At 39.8% G+C, this 20167-nt stretch overlaps 1 protein-coding gene across 2 annotated transcripts in view; it reads left to right on the top strand.

Annotated features, from left to right (window-relative positions):
- MID1 (midline 1) overlaps positions 1–20167 on the top strand; it is a 136949-nt gene that overhangs the window by 25374 nt on the left and 91408 nt on the right. The window contains exons 1-2 of one of the 2 annotated variants that reach the window (XM_054271591.1): positions 7975–8049; positions 18487–19202. In XM_054271591.1, coding sequence (XP_054127566.1) covers positions 18543–19202 — 660 coding nt within the window. In that variant the 5' untranslated portion in view covers positions 7975–8049; positions 18487–18542. Of the gene's footprint in view, positions 1–7974; positions 8050–18486; positions 19203–20167 lie in introns of those variants that run through there. The other variant, XM_054271590.1, reaches the window with a different exon arrangement.

Here is a 20167-nt window from a genome sequence, read left to right as displayed (position 1 = left end):
TAAATGTTACCTGGAATGGAAAATTGAATTTGAAACAAATATGAAAAGTATGGAATCAAGATCCCAATTCTTTGAATCTTCACTATGTAAAGCACTAATAGCAATGGGTTTTTCGGGGGAAAGGTTTTTTGCTGGTTTCTATCTGGAGGAGATTTGTTAAATTATTGCTCAGCAAGTCCAAAACTTAAAACTGACTGTGGATCTCACTGCAAGGGCATGTTATAAAGGGCTGAAGGATAAAAAGGCTTTGAAAGGAGGAACTAATGGAAGATGGGCACATGGATGGCTGTTCTACCATGTCAGAGTGGGTATTCCTGGGAGAGGATCAGTCAGTAATAGGTTTATTCCTCAGTTTTCTTTTACCTCACCCATCTTCTATGGGACATAGCCTTTCCATGGCAACTGAAGAGAACATTTTGTTAATCTAGTGTGACTGCTCCCTATGAAATTATATATCTGCTTTAAAAATCTCAGGTTCAAGGAGATGAAAATTAATGGCTGCAATATGTATTATTCTCAACTGGTATTCTGTGATATGTTAATACCAGTCCTGTAGGAACTTCAGCTTTTAAACATATTCCCAGTGTGATGACCTGTTCATTCACAGAAACTTGAAGTATAACACCCCTACCAGTTAAAGGACTTTGCCATTCCTTTTAGTCTGAAAAATATCATGCTCAAGACCTGGAAGTTTCATAAAAATTCCTCCCTAAAGATATTGCTACTGCTTAATAGCCATCTGCTTTGGGTTTTTTCTTGAGTCATATGGGGGCCTTTGTTCTTTGGCTTACCTGCTAGACTTTGTTTTTATTTAAGCTTTTTCCTTTTCTCTTGCTTGAATACAAAAGCACAGTTTCGTATCATGCTTTTAGTTGTATTTTACATTGTATTTTTTGTTAGGTTACAGTAGTAGGAGATTATTTTGAAGAGCAGAAAGATAAAAAATATTACATTAAAAAATATATCCTTTCCAAAAAAAATATATCCTTTCTTCATCTATTTGTTAGCATTACTTTTGGGGAAAACTCCATTGCATGGACTATAGCGATGTGGTACTAAGAACTGCAGGAGCTCTGGAGAGCCTTCAACTCTGAGTGACAGACTCTTCTTTCAGAGTGATGGGAAAGAATATTTGCACGAGTCCTTAATCTGAAATTTGACAGTCAGTTGTGCTTATTTTTGTCTATATGCCGGTGCACCACCCTGAAGAAGACTGTCAAGAAAATAAGGAATAGAGTATGACACAAGAGGAAAGTTGCCAGATAATGAGAGATTTAATAATAAATAAGAAAAAAGTGATTGCTGTGTTGTCCAGGACTTGATGCTTATTTAATTGCAGATCAGGAGTGCTTAGAGGGAGAGTAATTGATGGGATTAATTAGAGATATTTGTTTAACAAGTGTTCCTGGTTCTTGTGGCTCATTAATTAAAATTTGAACTTTGTAAGAATGTTCTCTGCAATCCATATTGGTTTGTGAATACAAACCACTTTGGTTTTGAATGGAAGAGAAATCAGATGAACAGATAATTAGTGCAACAAAAGTAGTACATAAGGGGTTACAGGGATTTATATTTCATTGGAGAATCAAAAAAACCCAAATCCACCCATAAATCAAACATAACTGGCAAGGCCTGCCTTTGTGGAGATGTTTTCTGTAACAGTCTCTGACGGTCTGTGTTTAAATTCATCCTATGTGATGTTACAAGAATTAGTCCTTGAACTAACTGTAGACTAAGTATATAATTTTTATGCTTTAAGCAATTTGTTTTCCAGCGAGAGCATTGAATATCCAGAATATTTTTCTTTCGCACACTTGCATTTGTAAATAGTTATTCTCTTGACTCTTCACTTGGCAAACTATTAGAAAAATAACAAAAGGGTGTAAATGTTTCTCTGCACATCAAGGGTCTCTATCCTGAAATTTTTGGAAATCTAAAAGGCAATTAATTCACTTAACAGACCCTGTGGTGGTAAGTAAGGTTTTGAGTTCTCTGATGCTTTGCTTTGTTTTTCATAAGTTAGTGTTCTCTATTAAAAGGCACAGCTTTACTAATACTTTTCAAGGCTATTCATTTTGATTTGTTAATGATCCTCATTTATTTTAAAATATCCTGGTACAGTTACTACATGAATATCTCTGGAAGACAATAGACAATACCCTCAGGACCAAAGATTATTTAATTAGCATAAAATTGTTTGGTTCTAATCCTCTGAGTATTTGTCTGTGTGCTTAACTTTATTTAGCATTCCTAAGAAATTCTTGTATCTGATGCTATCTCTTAGTGTCTGCAGAGCAACTGCCGCACTGTTTTCAGTAAGATGTTCCCTTCAAAAGAAAGCTGTTAAACCTTGGTTCTGGTTGGAAACAGAGCTGAAGTTTCAGCAAAAGTGGGAGCTGAATGTGAGGCTAAAATACACTTGTAATTACTGAGACTGTGCATTCATACTACTGCTCATGAATACCACATAATCTTCCCATAATACTAAGGGCTATATTTCAATGCTTAAGAAAACAAATTTAAATTTCTTCTCTAATGCAGTTTCCTGTGGCCATGGTATAAAAACATGAACAGATTCTGGCAGTGTTTGTCAAGTTTATTAAAGTGAAGTCTTTATCCCAGTTTTCAGAATCGGAGCACGTAGAGGGAAACCATAATCAGACATCCACTTTGTAAAGCATCTCCACCAAAGACACTAATCTACCTGTTTTGCTAAAAAACCCATAATTTTTTGAATATAAAACAGTGGAGAATTTAGATGTAGCCAAGAGCCTCAAAATTAAGATTGATCTCTAAACCTTCCAAAGTTTTAAGGCAGTCTAGCTTTTAGATCCCAATATCCTCTCCACATTTTAGGGTTAATCGCCTTTTCAATACTGTAGAAGAGAATTAGACTTCAGAAGATGTGTTTAAAACTTCAAGTTTCACATTTAGTAAGTGTCAACTTAAGTTTGTTTTGGCATCATACTGCTAAAAAGCAGTTAACAACAAAGGAAAAGAAAACTATTTTCTTATCTTTTCAGTACAAAACCTTCCATGATTGAAAGGGTAAACAATCCTTTTGGATATTTGCAGGAGAAAACATAAAAAGGATCAAGTTCCTGTGCTTTTGACTGGGTTAGTTCCCCCCCCACCCTATTTTTAAACATGTCCTTGTACACTGATATTCTTCAGATCTTATTTTCATAGTAAGGTTCAATTGATGTTTTCATACTCCTGCAATGATCATTCCCTCAATGATTCAGGGGGTCAGACTAGAATTCAAATTCACAAATTAGATGCTGTATTGTCAATCTAACAATTTAGAACAGAGCAGTTCCAAAATCCAAAATGCAGCACTGAGCAAGAGGCTTCATTGATCACAAGGAATTGTTAAAAGCAAGTTCCTGTGTAGCAGTGGGAGTAGCTTCTCTTTTTCCCTTTCTCTGCCTCACCTTCCCCCAAATTTACTAGCAGCTGCTGTACATTCTAAGCAAGGGGATTTTTTTTTGTTTGTGGCTTACTTTGAAGTTTAGTAAGATATGCTTTTGTTTAAATTGGGGAAATATGATATTTGATAGAGCAATTTATAATCTATTCAAATATGAATCAAGTACTAAATATTTCGCCTTCAGCAAGGCATGAAGTATTTTAGAATCCCCTGCTGCTGTTGAAAGTTTTGCCTTTCTCTAAAGAGCCTCAATGGTGGGTCATTTATAGTATGGCTTATTGGTTCAAATTCAAATGATATTTAGATACAAATGAAGCACTAGGGGAAAATGGCATACCTGCATACAGTGACCCATCAATGTCTTAAGAGTTGCATCAGTGACACCAGAGGAGGCTTAAAGCTCAAAGAGCAATTAATAATAAACATCTGTTTGAGGGAGAATTAACACTTAGCATTCATATGAAACAATTTCATACTAAGAAATTGCTCAAATTGTATCACATTAATCACTCTTGTTGACATGATATTTCTTAATTTTTCCTAAAAGCCAGACTGCCTTTCTTTTTTCCTTTTATGTCCTTAGTGTATAAAAGGAGAATTGCAAGGTGCAGATACTGACTTCAGGGGAGGGCACTGTATTTTCTCCAATTCCTTCACTTGGGTTGAGCAGAGGATGTGGCTTGTCAGAAATGGAATGAAGCTATTTGCCTGGAGCAGGAAAACCCTATATCTCAGACATGCTGTTAAGAACAGCAATGAGGCTTCTCTTCCTCTGGCCCTGTTCAGAAAAATGTGTTTCTAATGTCATTTGTATCAGCCCCTCTGTGCTGACTGACCATATGGCAAGAGGGGAAAGACTGAGGAGATACTATTTTTAGCTCATCCACTGTTGTTGATTTTCTTCAGCAGAGAATCATATGATTAGCTGTATATAGAACAAGTAATTTATGTGATTGTTCTTGCCTGTGGAAAAGTTATAAACTGCAGACATTAGTGTATTTTTTCCATTTGTTAATATTAAAGTTTCAATAGGATCTATTATACTACACTATAGTATCTGCTTTCTGAAGACAGTGGACTGATTGTTTGGAGTAAGTGCCCGGCAGCAGCACCTATCAATCTAAAAATTTATGTTCCCTGTCCATCAAAATAAGATAAAATTGCACAGAAAATGAACTATAAAAGAAAGATTGTATTTCTGTTCTGCACTTGAAGGAGTGGCATAGAGAATTCTCTTTTGAGGGCAGAAGGCAAGGCAGTAAAAATTATATTTGGTAACTGCATATTAGTATTTCCAAACTAGCAAGAGAAAAATCTTACTTTTTAGCTTTCTCAAGAACCAACTGTCCAACTGTTTTTATCTATGAAAACATCTTTGTCTGACTTACAAGTAACACAAAGGAACCCAGCAGAAAGCTGTCCTGGATGCTTGTGGGTTGGTGAATTTCAGGATTAAGACTGGATTATGATTTTGAGCCCCATCTAAGTTGCTTCTCCCCATCAGTCCTTGTATTGTCCTTTTCTAGCACTTTGAATATTTTCTGGAAACGGGATTTCTTGTAACCAAACTGGGCACTTGCTTGTTTCTATTCTACTGATCTGCTTCAGCTCCTAAGGTGCTCGGTTTCTTGATTGCCAGGAGCATTGTAACCAGAATAACGCTGTAACTGCAAAGCACGGCTGTGAGGCATGCAGAATGCAAAGTATGATACTCATAATGCTTCCCTAAACAACAGCATCCTGCTGATCAAACTTTTAACATGAGGAGCTGACTGAATTTGGCAGAAACAGTGGCTGCACAGCAAATAGACACATTTTGGTGATTCTGACATCAGAAATACATAATTTTAGAACTCACACATGATGAAAGAATAATTTTGCATAGAGTCAATAGATGGATTTTCTTTAAGTCTCCTAGCCTTAAGCTATATTAAATTTAGATACAGTAACTTATCTCTCTAGTAATATATTAGCTCAGAGTCTTGGACTGAATTTCTTCACCTCCTGTTTGAGCCAGGGACATTGCCAGTTGATATCTAGTGAATATTTTGGCATAGTTTAAGAAATAACTGTCACAAGCTACCCACTTCTTTTCACTGCTGTAACTTACTGCAACCATACACACCTTAAGCAAACATTTTTTGTAGTTTATACCATGGAAAGAAACACACAAGCTGTGGTTCAGCATTTAATGTACTGATTCTGTGGTGAAGGTGGTAAGTTTCAGCAGAAGGGAGCTATTGGTGCTGAAGTAACTTTTGTTTCCAAAGCTCTTGGTGGGGATCATAAGAACACAAATGCACAGCTGTGTTGGCTCTGAGCACTAGAGATGTTATCTTGTTAAACTGTGGTAATTTGATTATATTCAGTCATGTATCTCAGTCCTTCTGCTATATGAGAATGCAGCTTCATGTCTAAAGACACTTCTATTGAGGTTTTAATGAATTTCAATAGATATTAAAGAGGAGGAGGGTTAGAAGACATCTATTTTATAGTTCACACTTGAGTTCAAAAGTCAGAGTGTGGCAGAGGATATTTGCTAGGTGACTTCATTATCTTAAGGTAAGGTTTTTGAATGATAACTTAACCAAGCTGGCACCCCAAGTGACACAAGTACAACTTTAAGAGTCCATGATTTGAACTCACAATTACTCACTTGTATAGATGTGTATATGTGCATACAAGTGCATAAGCAGTGAGAGTATTCTGAAGCCTTTGCTGACAAACCATCACATAGGTTGTCATACTTATACTCAGCTCTATGAAATCTCCCTCTGTTGTCTGTTGTAACACATGCAGTGTTATCCTCAAACTAAAGTAAAACTCGTGCAGGAATTAAGGCAGATGTATCAGCAAAATTGTAATTATTTGAATTGTTATTGCTTTTATAATTGGTGTCACTTTTATGATTGATTAGGAAGATTTAAATATAAAATGTTTGTTCATTGAAACAGCTTCAGACTGAGCTGGTTGCTGCAAGCAAAGGGCATGAAAAGGCAGACTAACTATAGCATGGACAAAAGAGCAGCAGGACAGCATCTGATGATCACAGAATCAAGAATCCTTTGAGCTGGTTGATCACAAATGCATCTGGATGAGTATAAGCCAGCATGGCTGGACAGACAGTCCAAAGAAATTACTGATGCTGTTTAATCAAAGATCGAGGACAGGATACGTGTTGAGGAATCTAAAATTCTTCTGTCTAGGACTTGTGCTGTGGCTCCTACTGGGCTGCTTATAACTTGACTTGACTGTAGGTTATCCATGGACATTCAACATCATGGAAAAGGGTTCTAATAATCATAATACCTCTGCACATCTGTGTTGATTTCTGCATGCTCAGTTTGCCTGTTAGAAGCTGCTATTCCACACACAAGTTAACAGATGTTGCCAGCAAAAAGCTTTTAAAACCTTATGAAGAACGTGCATTTGTATGAGGTCTCTGGTCTATTGTTTCAAGGAAATGAAATGAATAGGAAATTAAATAATCACAACAATTGTTTATTGCTTCAAAAGAACAAAGTGCAGGCTCTTCCATGGAAGAAAAACGTAAGACAAGTGCGGGTTTGCAATTTTATGCTCAGATGTCTGAGGTATGTTTTGTTTCACTTTGTTGTGTTACCATTGTATGAAAGAGGGCATTGCAACATGAAAAACGGAGAACACAAGGAAGCAATTCTTTCCTGCTGTTTCCACTTTGTGTGATTTTTTAACACCTTTGTTGGAGACCAAATGTCTGGTGTGACTCAGTCAGGATTCCTCCCGGGCACTTTGGTTAAGCATTTCCAGTTTCCTGCTGCAGTTTGCTGCTTACATACAAGTTAGGATAAAATTAAAAAAAAAAAAAAAAGCAACTGCTATCATCTTGTGTTTCACCTGGTGAATCTCAAAGCAGAAGGGTCTCTGTGGTGTTTGTAGGAAGTCTTTCACACAGGTGCTGTACTCTTTCAAATTGTCCCCACTTTCAGCAAACTCCCCTAGACTTTGCACTGTTATATTTTTTAATAAGATTTGGAGAAAGCAGTGAAAAAAAAGTGATTATTTGCCACAGGTCTGTCGTGCAGAGTTCTGCCATTCTGGGGACCAGCAAGTGTGGCGCTGTTCCTTTTGGGCGTGGCAGGTTTGGCCAGGCCAAGCCAAGCCAGGCTCCCTCACCGCGCCGGGTGCTGCCAGCCCCGCTCTGGGCCCATTGCCCCAGGGCTGAGCTCAGCCTCGCCCGAGCCGTGGGGCAGCACTGTCCCAGCACAGCCCTGGCTGGGATGCTCTGCAGGAGGATCCAGCTCTCCCTGCCTTCGGCCCACCACGGCTGGCCCTTGGGAGGCAGAGGAGGTGTTTTGCTGTGGGTGCAGCTCGGAGGGCCGGCCTCAGGAGCTGGGATCCTGGCGGAGGCAGTTAGGTGGAGCGGGTTTTCCTGCAATTGTAGGGGAGATTTTCCTGTTGTGTTTCAGTCACAACTGTCTTGCAGTTACAGGCGCAGTCAGTGCTGCCACAGGATTACTGGGGCAGTGCTGGGCTCTGCTGCCCGTCCCAGCTGGGCTGCTGGTGGTTCCTGGAGGGTCAGCGTGGTCCCTGTCTCCGCAGCCATGCTTCCCACAGAAGATGCAGGGCGGGATCCAGCGGTGGGTATGCGGCTGGGTGGCTTTGCGGGACTGGAGCAGATGCATATGTGTGTGCTTGTCTAATTTAGGAAGTATTTTATAATGTGTTTAGCAGTCCTAGGGAGGAGCTGAGGTTTGCTCTGTTGCTGGGATGAATTATCTTTTTGGTGCTGGAAAGTCTGGAAAAAATGGAACATTTTTCATCTCGTGTTTTCAAACAAGGACTTATTGTCTTGTTATTTGTCATAAAACCAGTTAGAGAGATAAAGGGGCATTAGCATCTGCATAGTGTTAACAACATCTGGAACATTATAATTCTGTTTTTAAAATAACAGATGAAGGCTGAGATACATGTTTACATGAGAAAAATTTAAAGAATACAATAATTCCCTGATGCCTGCTTCAGTCCTTGAGCAAAGTCTTTCAAATTCCATTTATTTATTTGTAAATTATGAAGTTACATAACCTAAAGCAATGCCATGGTTCAAGTATGATGGCTGAGAGGTGATGTTTTTTCCAAGGATGTACATTTGGCACCAATATGCTCAGACTGATGGTCTGGTCACTACGGTCATTTTGCATGCAAATTCTATATCCACTAAAGCCCACAAAATGCAGCATACACTTAGGAGAATCAGCAGCATGTATAGCTCATAGGTACAGAGTCATCGTGTGATTTTCCCAGTAAAGTATTTCAAGAAAAACAGTTGTCTGAGGATAAGATGACATTCAGTGATGTTTGATAATAGGTATTTATGAAGCTGCTGGAATAAGAAGCTGGAAGCCGTGCAGATGCATACCAGTAACTCTCAAGTGCTACTCTAGTTATTACAGTAACACTGACCTGCTTGCCAGCTGACAGGAAATGTACAATTTTGTTCTATTTTTTTTTGAGATAAACTATGACGCTTTTTTGATGAAGAACATCTAAAGGGATGTAATAATTAAGCTATTGTTTTCTGTTTCCATTCTCCCTTAAAAGCTACTAAGCCAATTTGTGAATGTTGTTAAGAACCTTTTATTTGAGAGGCCTATTGGTGGTATTGATACAGTAATTTAGAAGTAAAACTATCCAAATCCGGAAGAATCCCTGCTCAGTGGTGTCAGCTGGAAAGAGGTTGCTCTGGGATCATTCTCCTGCAATTCAACTCAATTTTCTTTGCTTCCTCTTGGATTTTTAACTAGAGAACAATAGAAATTAAGCATATTTGAAGATATTTATTGGAAGCAAATTTGGCTGAATACGTGATCATTGAGCACATAACAATAAAAAATAGATGTTAGATTCTCTATTTTCTCTTTTTAAAGCTCAAGAGCACTGGAAAGAGTTACTTGTTAGTTGATGTCGTCTTAATTTCTTAGATTCTAAAGTTCCTTTCATACCTGGAATAAAATAAACAGATCTAGAAAGCACAGATCACTTAATACTAAAGAAAAATTCATGTAGTCCAAATCAGATGGCTTTAGAGATGGCCATTACTTTCCATTGATTTCCAAGGGACCCTATAGAGACCTGTTCAGATGAAAGCCACCACTTTCATTTAGGAACCACTGTGCAGCAAGAGAGAAGGACTGCATTCTCATATTTTTTCACTTAGTGATTTGCTAACAGGTACTTGCAGATTTCTGTTCTGGAGAGCTAAAGAATGCTCCTAAAAATCCTCCTGGTAATGGTGAGCAGGAGCCTGGTACCCCAAGCTGTGGTGGCAGAACCGTGCCCATGGTGGCCCCGGTGACACCAGGAAGGCACAAGATGTCCCCACTCCTCTCAGAGCAGGACTCGGGGTCTGGAAAGGGCCTGGGTGAAGATTCTCCTTCCTAATGGAGTAGTCCTCCTGCTGATTCCCATTTTGTTATTTTCAGACCCAGGAAACCTGAGCTGGGTGTTTCCTCCAGTGGTGAGATGTTTCTGTCAGGGATCTAAAACAGATAACCTTCAGACCACAGATGTGACTTGTTCCTTATCTTCCATCTTGCCATGGTTCACAGCTAATTAATGACCTAATTAAAATCTTGAGTTTTAAATACACCAATGATCTTAGGGAGTTCAGTGTACTGAGAGTACAGCAGGCATAAATTAGAAGGGGCTCTTCAGTGTTAGACAATAGGGTGGGGGTTTTTTTGCAAAAGCCAGAATCTCTTTATATTCTTTGTAAATCTGCAGAATAGAACTCTATGAAAATTCCTTTAAAAAATATTTTCTAGGCTTTTTTGAGGATTGCATATGAGGATCAGGGAACAGGACAGTGAGAGATTGACACTCTCATATACACTTAATACTCTCATATACATATACATAATACTCTCATATACACATGCACTCGTATAACACTCTCAATACATTGTGATGTATTGTAATGTGATTATAAATATAAGGAGTTTTAGTTCATCAAAAATATATCTTGCAGGTAGTTTAACTTCAGAGCCCTATGTGGTGGTTGAGGTGACATCTTTATATCTGTACCAGTTCCTGGGAATTATTGCTGTTACTTTAAATGCTCTCTCTGATAAGAAAGCAGATCCAGATAAGACAGATATCTCTCAGATAAGGAAGCATAAGAATAGCAGGCTATCCTTCTGTGAGAAATTAAAATGTGATTATCTAGGTGAAGACTGATTATGAACTTTAGGACCCATGATTCCCTTTACTTAGCTGTGGGGAAGGAATTAATAGAACAACTTGGTGGGAAAAGAATGCAAGAATTTCTTTCTGCCACCTCTGAAAACTCACAGTAGCTTAACAGCTACAGAGTTTCCAAGCTGCACTAACATGTCTCTGTGTGACCCATTGTGACTAGAAGGAATGTGTTGGAACACATAATTTCTGAGTGCTTCTGTTGCTGAATAGTCTATGTTAAAATTCAGGGTGTACTGTGTCACCTTAGGCATTACACAAGCTGGGAAAATGTGGGAGATTTCCAACTCTACCCTGCAACCAAAACCTTATGAAAACTGGTGGATTTGGGTGGGTAAAATTATTTTACCTTCCTTTTGTTGTGGAGTGGCATCTATATCAAGGAAGCTGTTAGGTTGAAAGGAGTGAGGAAAAAAGACTGGTGTGGTACAAAGCAATTTGTCCCCTTGGGTAAGTTTTTGAGGTTGCTCCATTTGTTGTTTTCCATGCTGCCAGTATCACACCAAGACATGAACTTGATATTTGTTCCTATACAGCAATGATATACCCCAGAATAAATGCCATTTTCTCAAATGTAGAGTTAGAATTTAGTTGAGGAGATTTTTGGAACAGACCTTCAACCATAAATTTAATTGGAGGTCAGTGCTGATTCCCACATGCTAAATATTAAACAATTAATTGCTTTCCTTTCCCTGAAGAATTTTGAGAAATATTAGATCTTCTATCTAAAGAATGTAAAGATACAGGAGTTGCAATAACATGAAAAATAAAGACTAAAAAGCATTCCAAGTATATAGTAGAGTAGGTTTATGTGCATGTGTAATATTGTATCTAATATATTACTATATATCATACTAAATCAGCAACTGATTAATTGCTTTGGGATTTACAGGTCAAGATTTTTTTTGTAGTCTTTTAGTTTTTGAGCCTTACTTATTGTTTTATCTCCCATGAGCAGGAACATATGATGTTGTGCCAAAACCTTAATTCTGTGAGATGTTCTTGTCTCACTGAATAACTTAAGAGGATTCATCTTTTCAAAAATACATTCTCCTGCTAGCATATGTTTCAACCAGAAAGGGATGTTGTCAAGGCTTTATAACACTGCAAACAGCATAGCAGGTGTGCTTTTCCTGTATTGATATAATTTAAATGTTGCAAACAACTCTCTCAACATTATGGAAACACTGCATGTAACTTCTAGACAAGGCAGATGATAATTCTTCTGCCAATGAAAATGTATGAATAGGATGAACTAGTAATTTTCTTGCATGCTGATCATTTGTTTTTGCATATCAGGAGCTGTTGAACAGACACGATCTTTTGAATATTTATCAGTTCTCACTGCTTTGATAAAAGCCAGTGGGAAAACAAGTATTTGCTTGCTTCAGGGTGTGTGCAGCTTGCTTGCTTTACTGCTACAGTAGTTTCCATTAAACATTTCTAAAAACAAATCTGATGTTGGATTATTAGTTCTTTTTGCACTACTGACACAAACCACTATTTACATGAATATCTCAGTAGCTGTGCTGTTGGCAATTGCTAACATCATGGGTACCCACAAGTTTCAATATCTGTGCTGCAGAAGGTCAAATCTGTCATGGACTAAGGACCACCTAGGCTATGCAGGAGTTCATTGGTTTGATTGCATTTGAAATGTTAATTGAACCGGCTGTGGAACAATCACATTCACTTGTTGGAAAGAAAAGTTGTTCCCCAGACAATTTTGTGTATATCCTAGAAAATGATAGAAAATGTTAAAATTCTTTTTTTTTTTTTTTTTTTTACTGTTAACAGAAGAATTGAAAGCTGGTTGGGTTTTTTATAGCCTGTAGCAGGTTTATCACAAGAACAAAAGATAATAACTTTACTTTTATTGTGCACTTAACAGAAAAATGTTGTGACTTTGAAAACTACAGCTCTGTATTACGGTAGTAAACTGCTTAAGCATTCCATGGATTACTCAGGAATAGTGTGGGTGCTCACTGCAATTCCCCTTGTACTGTAAACCTAGGATACATACATGTATGGACGTATGTATGCAAGCATAACTAATTTTATTGCATTACATACTTCTATTTTGTATTACATTTCTTTTCATATTCGTATAATGGCATTTTAATAAATTTCATTTTCTATCTGAAAAAGTTGCCAAGTATTTTCAACAAAAATCTTAGTCTTCAATCTTTAAAATAGCCAGTGGTCTTGTGTCCATCCTGTATATGAGTTTGGAGGACCAGGATTGAAATGGCCTTACTCTAACAGCCATTCCATAGCAGTCTTATCACAGTATATTGTTAGAAAACATGACTACAAAAAATGCTATTCAGGCCTGTTTAGGCATATTTTGCCTATAATTCACCAAGCCACTGCAAACTGTGATTCTACCAGAGAGGATTTTCAAGGAATTTTGGAACGTGTCACCAGTCCAACTCTTTTACCCAGTGCTACTTGTTAGTAAGGTGCTTAAAATTTCTAGAATGGCCTACAGCTCCTTCCTCCTGCAATAGGACTGAGTTCACTACAATTGAAATGAAACAGCTTTATTCATGCCATGAGCTCCACCTTTGCAAAAGCAGAAAGTGAAGTTTTGTAGGACATGGTTTCCCACTGCTTTTCCACTCCTGGTGGATTCCGTTCTCACCTCTCCTGAAGGTTGTAGGACCAGCTGGAATAGAAGGAGACACTGTGTGGCATGCTATAACATTGCCTGCCCACTTTATTGTAGGTAGCTAGGGATTTATTCAGTGTGGGGAGAATTCTGTAGTGTTTTACTGACCAAAAGTGATCTCAATACCAGAATTTTTGACACATTCATTTATAATTGTAGTTTTATACTTGTGGTGAGTTGACCCTGGCTGGATGCCAAGTGCTGACCAAAGCTGCTCTGTTACTCCTCTCCTCAGCTGAGCAAGGAAAATAAATACAATAAAAGGCTGATGGGTCAAGGTAAGGACACAGAGAGATCAGTCACCAGTTACTGTCATAGGCAAAATGGAATCAACTTGGGAAAATTAATTTAACTTTTTACCCATGAAATCAGAACCAGACAATGAGAAACAGAATACCTTCTCCTCCACGCCTTCTTCCCAGGCTTAATTTCACTTCTGATTTTTCTGCTTGTTCTCCCTAGCAGCAGTAGGAGATGGGGAATGGGGGTTGCAGCCACTACATCACACATTTTTTTCTGCCACTCCTTCCTCCTTGGATGGAGAGCTCTTTACTCTCTTCACCTGTTCTGGTGTGGGGTCCATCCCATTGGAGACAGCAGTTCCTACAAGAACTTTTGCAACATGAGTTTTTCTCATAGAGTACAGTTGTTCACAAACTCCAGTGTGGGTCCCTTCCACAATGTGCAGTCCTTCAGGAACAGGCTGTTCCAACACTGGTCCATCACAGGGTCACAAGTCCTGCCAGGAATCTGCTTTACTTTGGGCTTCCCACAGGGTCACAGACTCCTTTAGGCACTCACCTGTTCTGGTGTGAAGTCCTGCAAGGGCTGCAGGTGGATCTCAGCTCCACCATGGAACACTGCAGGGGGACAGCCTACCTCATCATGGTCTTCACCATGGGTTTGTGTGGAAAAAGTCTCATTGCCAGAGGTTTATGTCCAGAAAAGTGACAGAAGTAACTTTATTCATGAACAAGGGAGAGGCCATAGGGAATTTCTCCATTGAGTCTCAAATTGCTGGAGGACACAGCCTCCTTTTCAGCCCAATTTTCCTGGCCCCATCACTCGTTCCATTTCCCCATTGGCTAAGGTACTTGGAAGATGCAGACTTCCCAATTCACCTATTATATATTCCCCTTAACATGCACACACAAACCCCCACACACCCTGTGTATAACATAGCTCAATTAAATCTTTGTTCTTCTTCTCAAAGTTCAGAAATTTAGCATGACCTTGGCTGAGCATCTTTCCATGCCCATTGGTTGTATTTTCTGAAACTCATAATTTCTCCTGTTACTTCCCTACCTACAAGTCCCTGGGCCGTAATCTACAAGCAGATTTACACCATCTGTTTGTAAAGACACATTCATCTTATTCTTTTCAAGTTGCAGGGAAATCTGCACCTGGAGCACCTCCTCCCTCTCCTTATTCACTGTCCTTGTTGTCTGCAGAGCTGTTTCTCTCACATACTCTCACTCCTTTCTTCTCTCATTGCAATTGCTTCTCTGCAATAACTTTTTTCCCCCTTCCTAAATCTGTTATCTCAGAAGTTACCCCAGTTGCTGCTGGACTATGTCTTGGAAAATGAAGGTGTTAATGCCACCTACAAAATATGTCATGCTTGTAAGCAGAGGTACAGAGATGCTAATTCCTTTAGTTCTAGTAGAATCTTGCAATAAACTACATTGATGTTGAGATTTTATTTAGTGCATATTTACAATATACTGCATAACTAATCATTATGCACCTACGGGGATGTCACAAATTCAAAGTTACTTAAGTATATTTTTGTTGTTTAAATAACATTTCTTTTGTCAGTCTCTTTTATTTTGATATCTGCTCTTAAAATTACCTCCTGTGGGTAGAAAAATAACTCTTGTCATTTCAGTAACATTTTCATAATATAATTTTCTGACAATAATTCCGTATTTTTGCAAATAGGAAATTGTGTACTTGAAATTCCTTCATTCCTTTCTGCGTCTGGAGGCTATGTGCATTTCAATTTTTGAGCTAGGTTGAATATGGAATACAACCTTAAGTTGTATTCCATTTTATATGCATACATAAACAATGCATATTGTGTTTCTTCCAGTTTTCTGTAGCTATGAATTGTCTGCCATTCTCAAGGAAGAAAGAAAAACCCGAACTCAGTATGAAACCTTAAGGCAAGGGCCAGTGAGTTTGAAAGATTTTGTAGCTGGATCATCAGCACACTGATCTGTGTGTGCTTTAGGCACCCACTTAAATGTTAAAGCAGAAATTCAGTGGATTAGAGTAGTCATTTGATTGTCCAGAAATGCAGCCTGTCTTTGGTGAGAGGCTCTCAAAGGATTCATTATTCAGTCCTAGATGTGCTGTGTTTTGACTTACTTGCAACTGCAAAAGAAAAGGGGGAAATGTAATTTTTTTGGTCTCTATCAGTGTGCTCAGCTTTGTTTACCTTGGAAGATAGGTTCTTATTCCAAGACGTTAAAGTCTGAGATCAGATTTTGGCACCCTTGCTCATACTGAATAGCATTAGTTAGGGCTCAGCTGCTGCTCATTCAGGTCAGATAGATTAGAGTTAGTCATCAATTGAGATGGTGCTATTTGCGTAGAGCCCCAATGGTGATTCAAACATCTTTCTGTGAGGCAGTGATGCAAATGTTTTTCTGCTGCTTCTAGCTGTTTATCTATACATCTCTTTGATATGAGTACCATAAAAAAGCCTTTGCTTTAAAAAAAAAGCTTTAAGAAGGAAACGGAATGAATGAAACTGTTTGGCACATGGAAGAGGAGAAGGAATTTTGTACTGAGAGATTAGCATAGAAGAAAGCCCTGTATTCTGAACATGGTCCTGAGAAAGAAACCTTTAAAGCTGGCAGGTTTTCACAGGGCTGCCAATAGATGAGAAATGATTAGTTTGTCTTTTTAAACATTGTCTCCTGCCAAACCCAAATCCCGTTCTCCCTTTTCCAGTATTCAGCCTGCAGGATAAGAGGATGATGAGGTAGACAGTTGTGGTGTGGAAGGGATTCAAACAATGTGAATGAGATTTTGATCTTTTGGGACTTCTGTGAGACAGAGAGTGAAGAGGGGGAAAGACAAACTGGTCTTCATTTGCAGAAAAGGCTTTAGTCTCTTCTCTGCTGTATGGCTATGGCTGAGAAGGGAGTTGTCTTCCTGCTTATATTAAATTTCCAGACCTTTAATTTTGACCAGATGCACCGTGCAATTATGGCAGCTGATGGATAGCTATAAATGAATTAGTCTTTGGCAAACTGAACTTTATTTCAAAAAAGATTAGCATCATGGAAGATACAGAAAAGCAAATTTTGTGATGGGGTCAGTGCATTTTTTAAATGCTCAGATTTCTTGGCAGAATAAAAGGACGCATTAGTGCAAAGAGGCAAAGTATCCTCATTTCTAGGCATACCTCTGGAACAGACGCCTTGCTGCTCTTCCCACACAGCAAGGAGGACTAAATACCAATGGTGAAGTCTGAACCTTGCCTCTGTTAGCTGAACTTTCCTTTTTGCTTGGTTCATGTTGGGGTTATAGGTAGCATTCCTGTCACTGCCACCATGCTCCCCACGCTAATTGTCATGAAGTACAGAAGATTCAAGCCTGCTTGGTTCCCAAGGCTGCTAATGAGCCCTGGGCTTTTCTCACCCTTAATGAATCAAGGTTTGTTTGTGGGGGATTCTTGTCCTTCTGTCTTTTTCCCTGGCCAGGGGAGGAGTCAATAGTTCACACAACTGAACAATGACTTTACAGTGTAAAGACGATGCAGCTGTGCCATCTGAAGCCATCCTCAGTTATGAGCAACAAAGCTTAAATAGATTGTACTGTGAAGAGGTACAGCTCTGCGAGTGTGAAGCATAGCTTTTGCTTCTGCTTCACTGACCCGTCTGCTTGCGGCAGTGACGGGCCCTTGACGGGAGCTTAGGCAGGGAGAGTCGCGTAGGGCGACTCTTTCAAAACCATTCTCTGTAACGCTGAGCGCAGGAAAAGAAGCAAAATGAAGTTTCAGTTGATCTCTGATGGGGGTATACTGCTGCCTTCTCCAGAAAATCCCATGCCCTCCATTCAAAAAATCGTTGATTCTAGTCCAAATCCACTTCAGGGGTTTAATAAGGTCACTAAAGTAAGCCGTAGTTCGTATGTTTTAGCAGTAGAGAGTACTCATACAAAAGTGGATACTTACACAGACTCCTCCTAAGCAAATCACACATTTCCCTATCTCACTACATTTTACTGTCCTACTGTCTAGAGGCTTTTCTTGTATTAGAGATTGGGATCATCACTAATTTGGGCTAAGCTACTGTTTGGCATGTACCTAATTCATCTTCATTTAGGCATTTCAGTTACAGCACTGTGTGCTCCTTGTGGCTATATTAATCTTATTACAAACATGTATTGATATACTTTTTGGCATATGTATGCAGGTATATATGCACAAAGATATAGTTGCCCATAAATACAGCTTCATGTGTTATTGAAATGCATAAGAGTATACATGATATATATCATACATATATGTAGGATATCACGTACTAGAAAACATTATTCCTTGTGTTTAAATCCATATATATATATTTACATAAATAAACACAGTATAAGTACTCTAATAAGTACTCTAAATGCTGTGCGATTCCTATAGCAGCAAGTGAAACATTCAATCTGATAAAATAACTCAATGCTAATAGAGATTTTAAATTTATCAATTATAATACTCTGGACTAACCCTTGCACAATGCCATACAAAATTGAAGGTAGTTTTTTTTTTTAAAGTTTTACTAATAGATGAGTGAAGCCAAAAGCAGCATCTGCAAAAGAAATCTAATTTTGCTGTAATAGGCTTTTGAAGTTCATCATTTTGGGTTTTAATAATGCACGGAAACATTCTTGATTGCATAAAAGAGAAAGGAAAAGAGAAAAAAAAAAGAACATTTGGGCTTTTTCATTCTTAAGTGAACAGAAGGTGGGGGGGGATAGAATAAAACAGATTAAATACCTTGATGTGTGTATGTGCAGGTTCAAAACTTTTGATTGCTCTCCCGCCCGGCATGGTGGGTTGATAGACCAGGGAGCGGTGGCGAAAGTTGACAACCCCCCATGGCTGACCCCTCATGTTTTCTCTTGCCTAATCGAATTTTACATGTGTTTCCAGATAGCTGATCAGCTTCCCTGGATTTCGCTGACGCCACAGGAAAGCTTTGCCTGAAGATGGAAACACTGGAGTCAGAACTGACCTGCCCTATCTGTCTGGAGCTGTTTGAAGACCCGCTGCTGCTGCCTTGCGCTCACAGCCTCTGCTTCAACTGCGCGCACCGCATCCTGGTCTCCCACTGCGCCACCAACGAGCCGGTGGAGTCTATCACCGCCTTCCAGTGCCCGACCTGCCGCTATGTCATCACCCTCAGCCAGCGCGGTCTAGACGGGCTCAAGCGCAACGTCACCCTGCAGAACATCATCGACAGGTTTCAGAAAGCCTCCGTCAGCGGGCCCAACTCCCCCAGCGAGACCCGCCGGGAGCGGGCGTTCGATAACAACAGCATGTCGTCCTGCGAGAAGGTGCTCTGCCAGTTCTGCGACCAGGACCCTGCCCAGGAGGCGGTGAAAACCTGCGTTACCTGCGAGGTGTCCTACTGCGAGGAGTGCCTGAAAGCCACTCACCCCAACAAGAAGCCCTTCACCGGCCACCGTCTCATCGAGCCCATCCCGGACTCTCACATCAGAGGATTAATGTGCTTGGAGCATGAGGATGAGAAAGTTAACATGTACTGTGTGACTGATGACCAGTTAATCTGTGCCTTGTGTAAACTGGTCGGGCGACACCGTGACCATCAGGTGGCAGCTTTAAGTGACCGCTATGACAAGCTAAAGGTTAGTGTTACCTATCAGTTTTTTTAGCCAAGCAGTGTGTGGTTGGGAAGGAAAATATCTTTTGGTTGCATTCTAAAGTCCTCATTCCAGCAGCAGCTGGGAAAGGCAGGTGTGCGATCTCTAATCATATGAGATACACATACAGATCTGTATGTGCGTTTGGTCACCATGTAAAAGGTGCCAGATTTTACTTAAGAAAATTTCCTAACTGGTATTTGGGTTTCTCTAAAGCTATCATAAGGAATGTGCCGTGCAAAGTACTGTTCAGGTGAATTTTCCTACCTACTTGCAGCTGGCAATGTTTTGTTCCGACTTCACATACGCAGACTGAAATGTCATGCATTCTTCGCACACGCTTTGCTGTTGATCATTTTTCATTAGGTTGCTTTCATTGTGAAAAGCCCTTCACATCACCACTAACAGGAGATGCATTTATCTGTGCTGGCTTCAGGGATGCCAGCTGCCCATCCAGCCAGGGAAGCCGAATGCCGGCTCTGCTCTTCCCGCGCTGCCTCCCACCAGGCTCGCGGGCAGTGCAATGCTAGTAACAAAGCCAAAATTGTCTCTGATGTTGCAGCATTCCCATGGTTCTGGAAGCCTCTGGAGCATCTCCTGCCAGGTAGCTGGGAGGCTCCCGCAGCCTGGTCCTGTGCAGGACACCCTGAGCGAGGTGGCAGTCGGCAGCCAGGTCTCAGGGTGCTCTGGAGGCTCTCCAGGCTGCCAGCAGAGACAGAGCTCCTGCTGAACATTGAGGCCAAGGCAGGTGACCTCACACCCACCTGGGTGTGCATTTCTCTCACGCTGATTCTGTGCTGCTGCAGAGCCAAGGCAGGAATTAGGCATCCCCCACTTTCCTCCACCTGCTCCCTCCAGACTGTCTGCATGTGCCTGTGTGCAGCTGTAGATGGAATTTTTAAACATGGACTGCAATCCAGAAATCACAAGCATGGAGAGCAAGGTTCAAC

The sequence above is a fragment of the Melozone crissalis genome, unplaced genomic scaffold, assembly GCF_028551555.1.
Source record: "Melozone crissalis strain CALT ecotype California unplaced genomic scaffold, PUWL_Pcris_2 ptg000013l_1, whole genome shotgun sequence".
NCBI classification, from domain to species: domain Eukaryota; kingdom Metazoa; phylum Chordata; class Aves; order Passeriformes; family Passerellidae; genus Melozone; species Melozone crissalis.
Note: the sequence above shows the minus strand (reverse complement) of the source record. Positions and strands in the feature narration are given on the sequence as shown.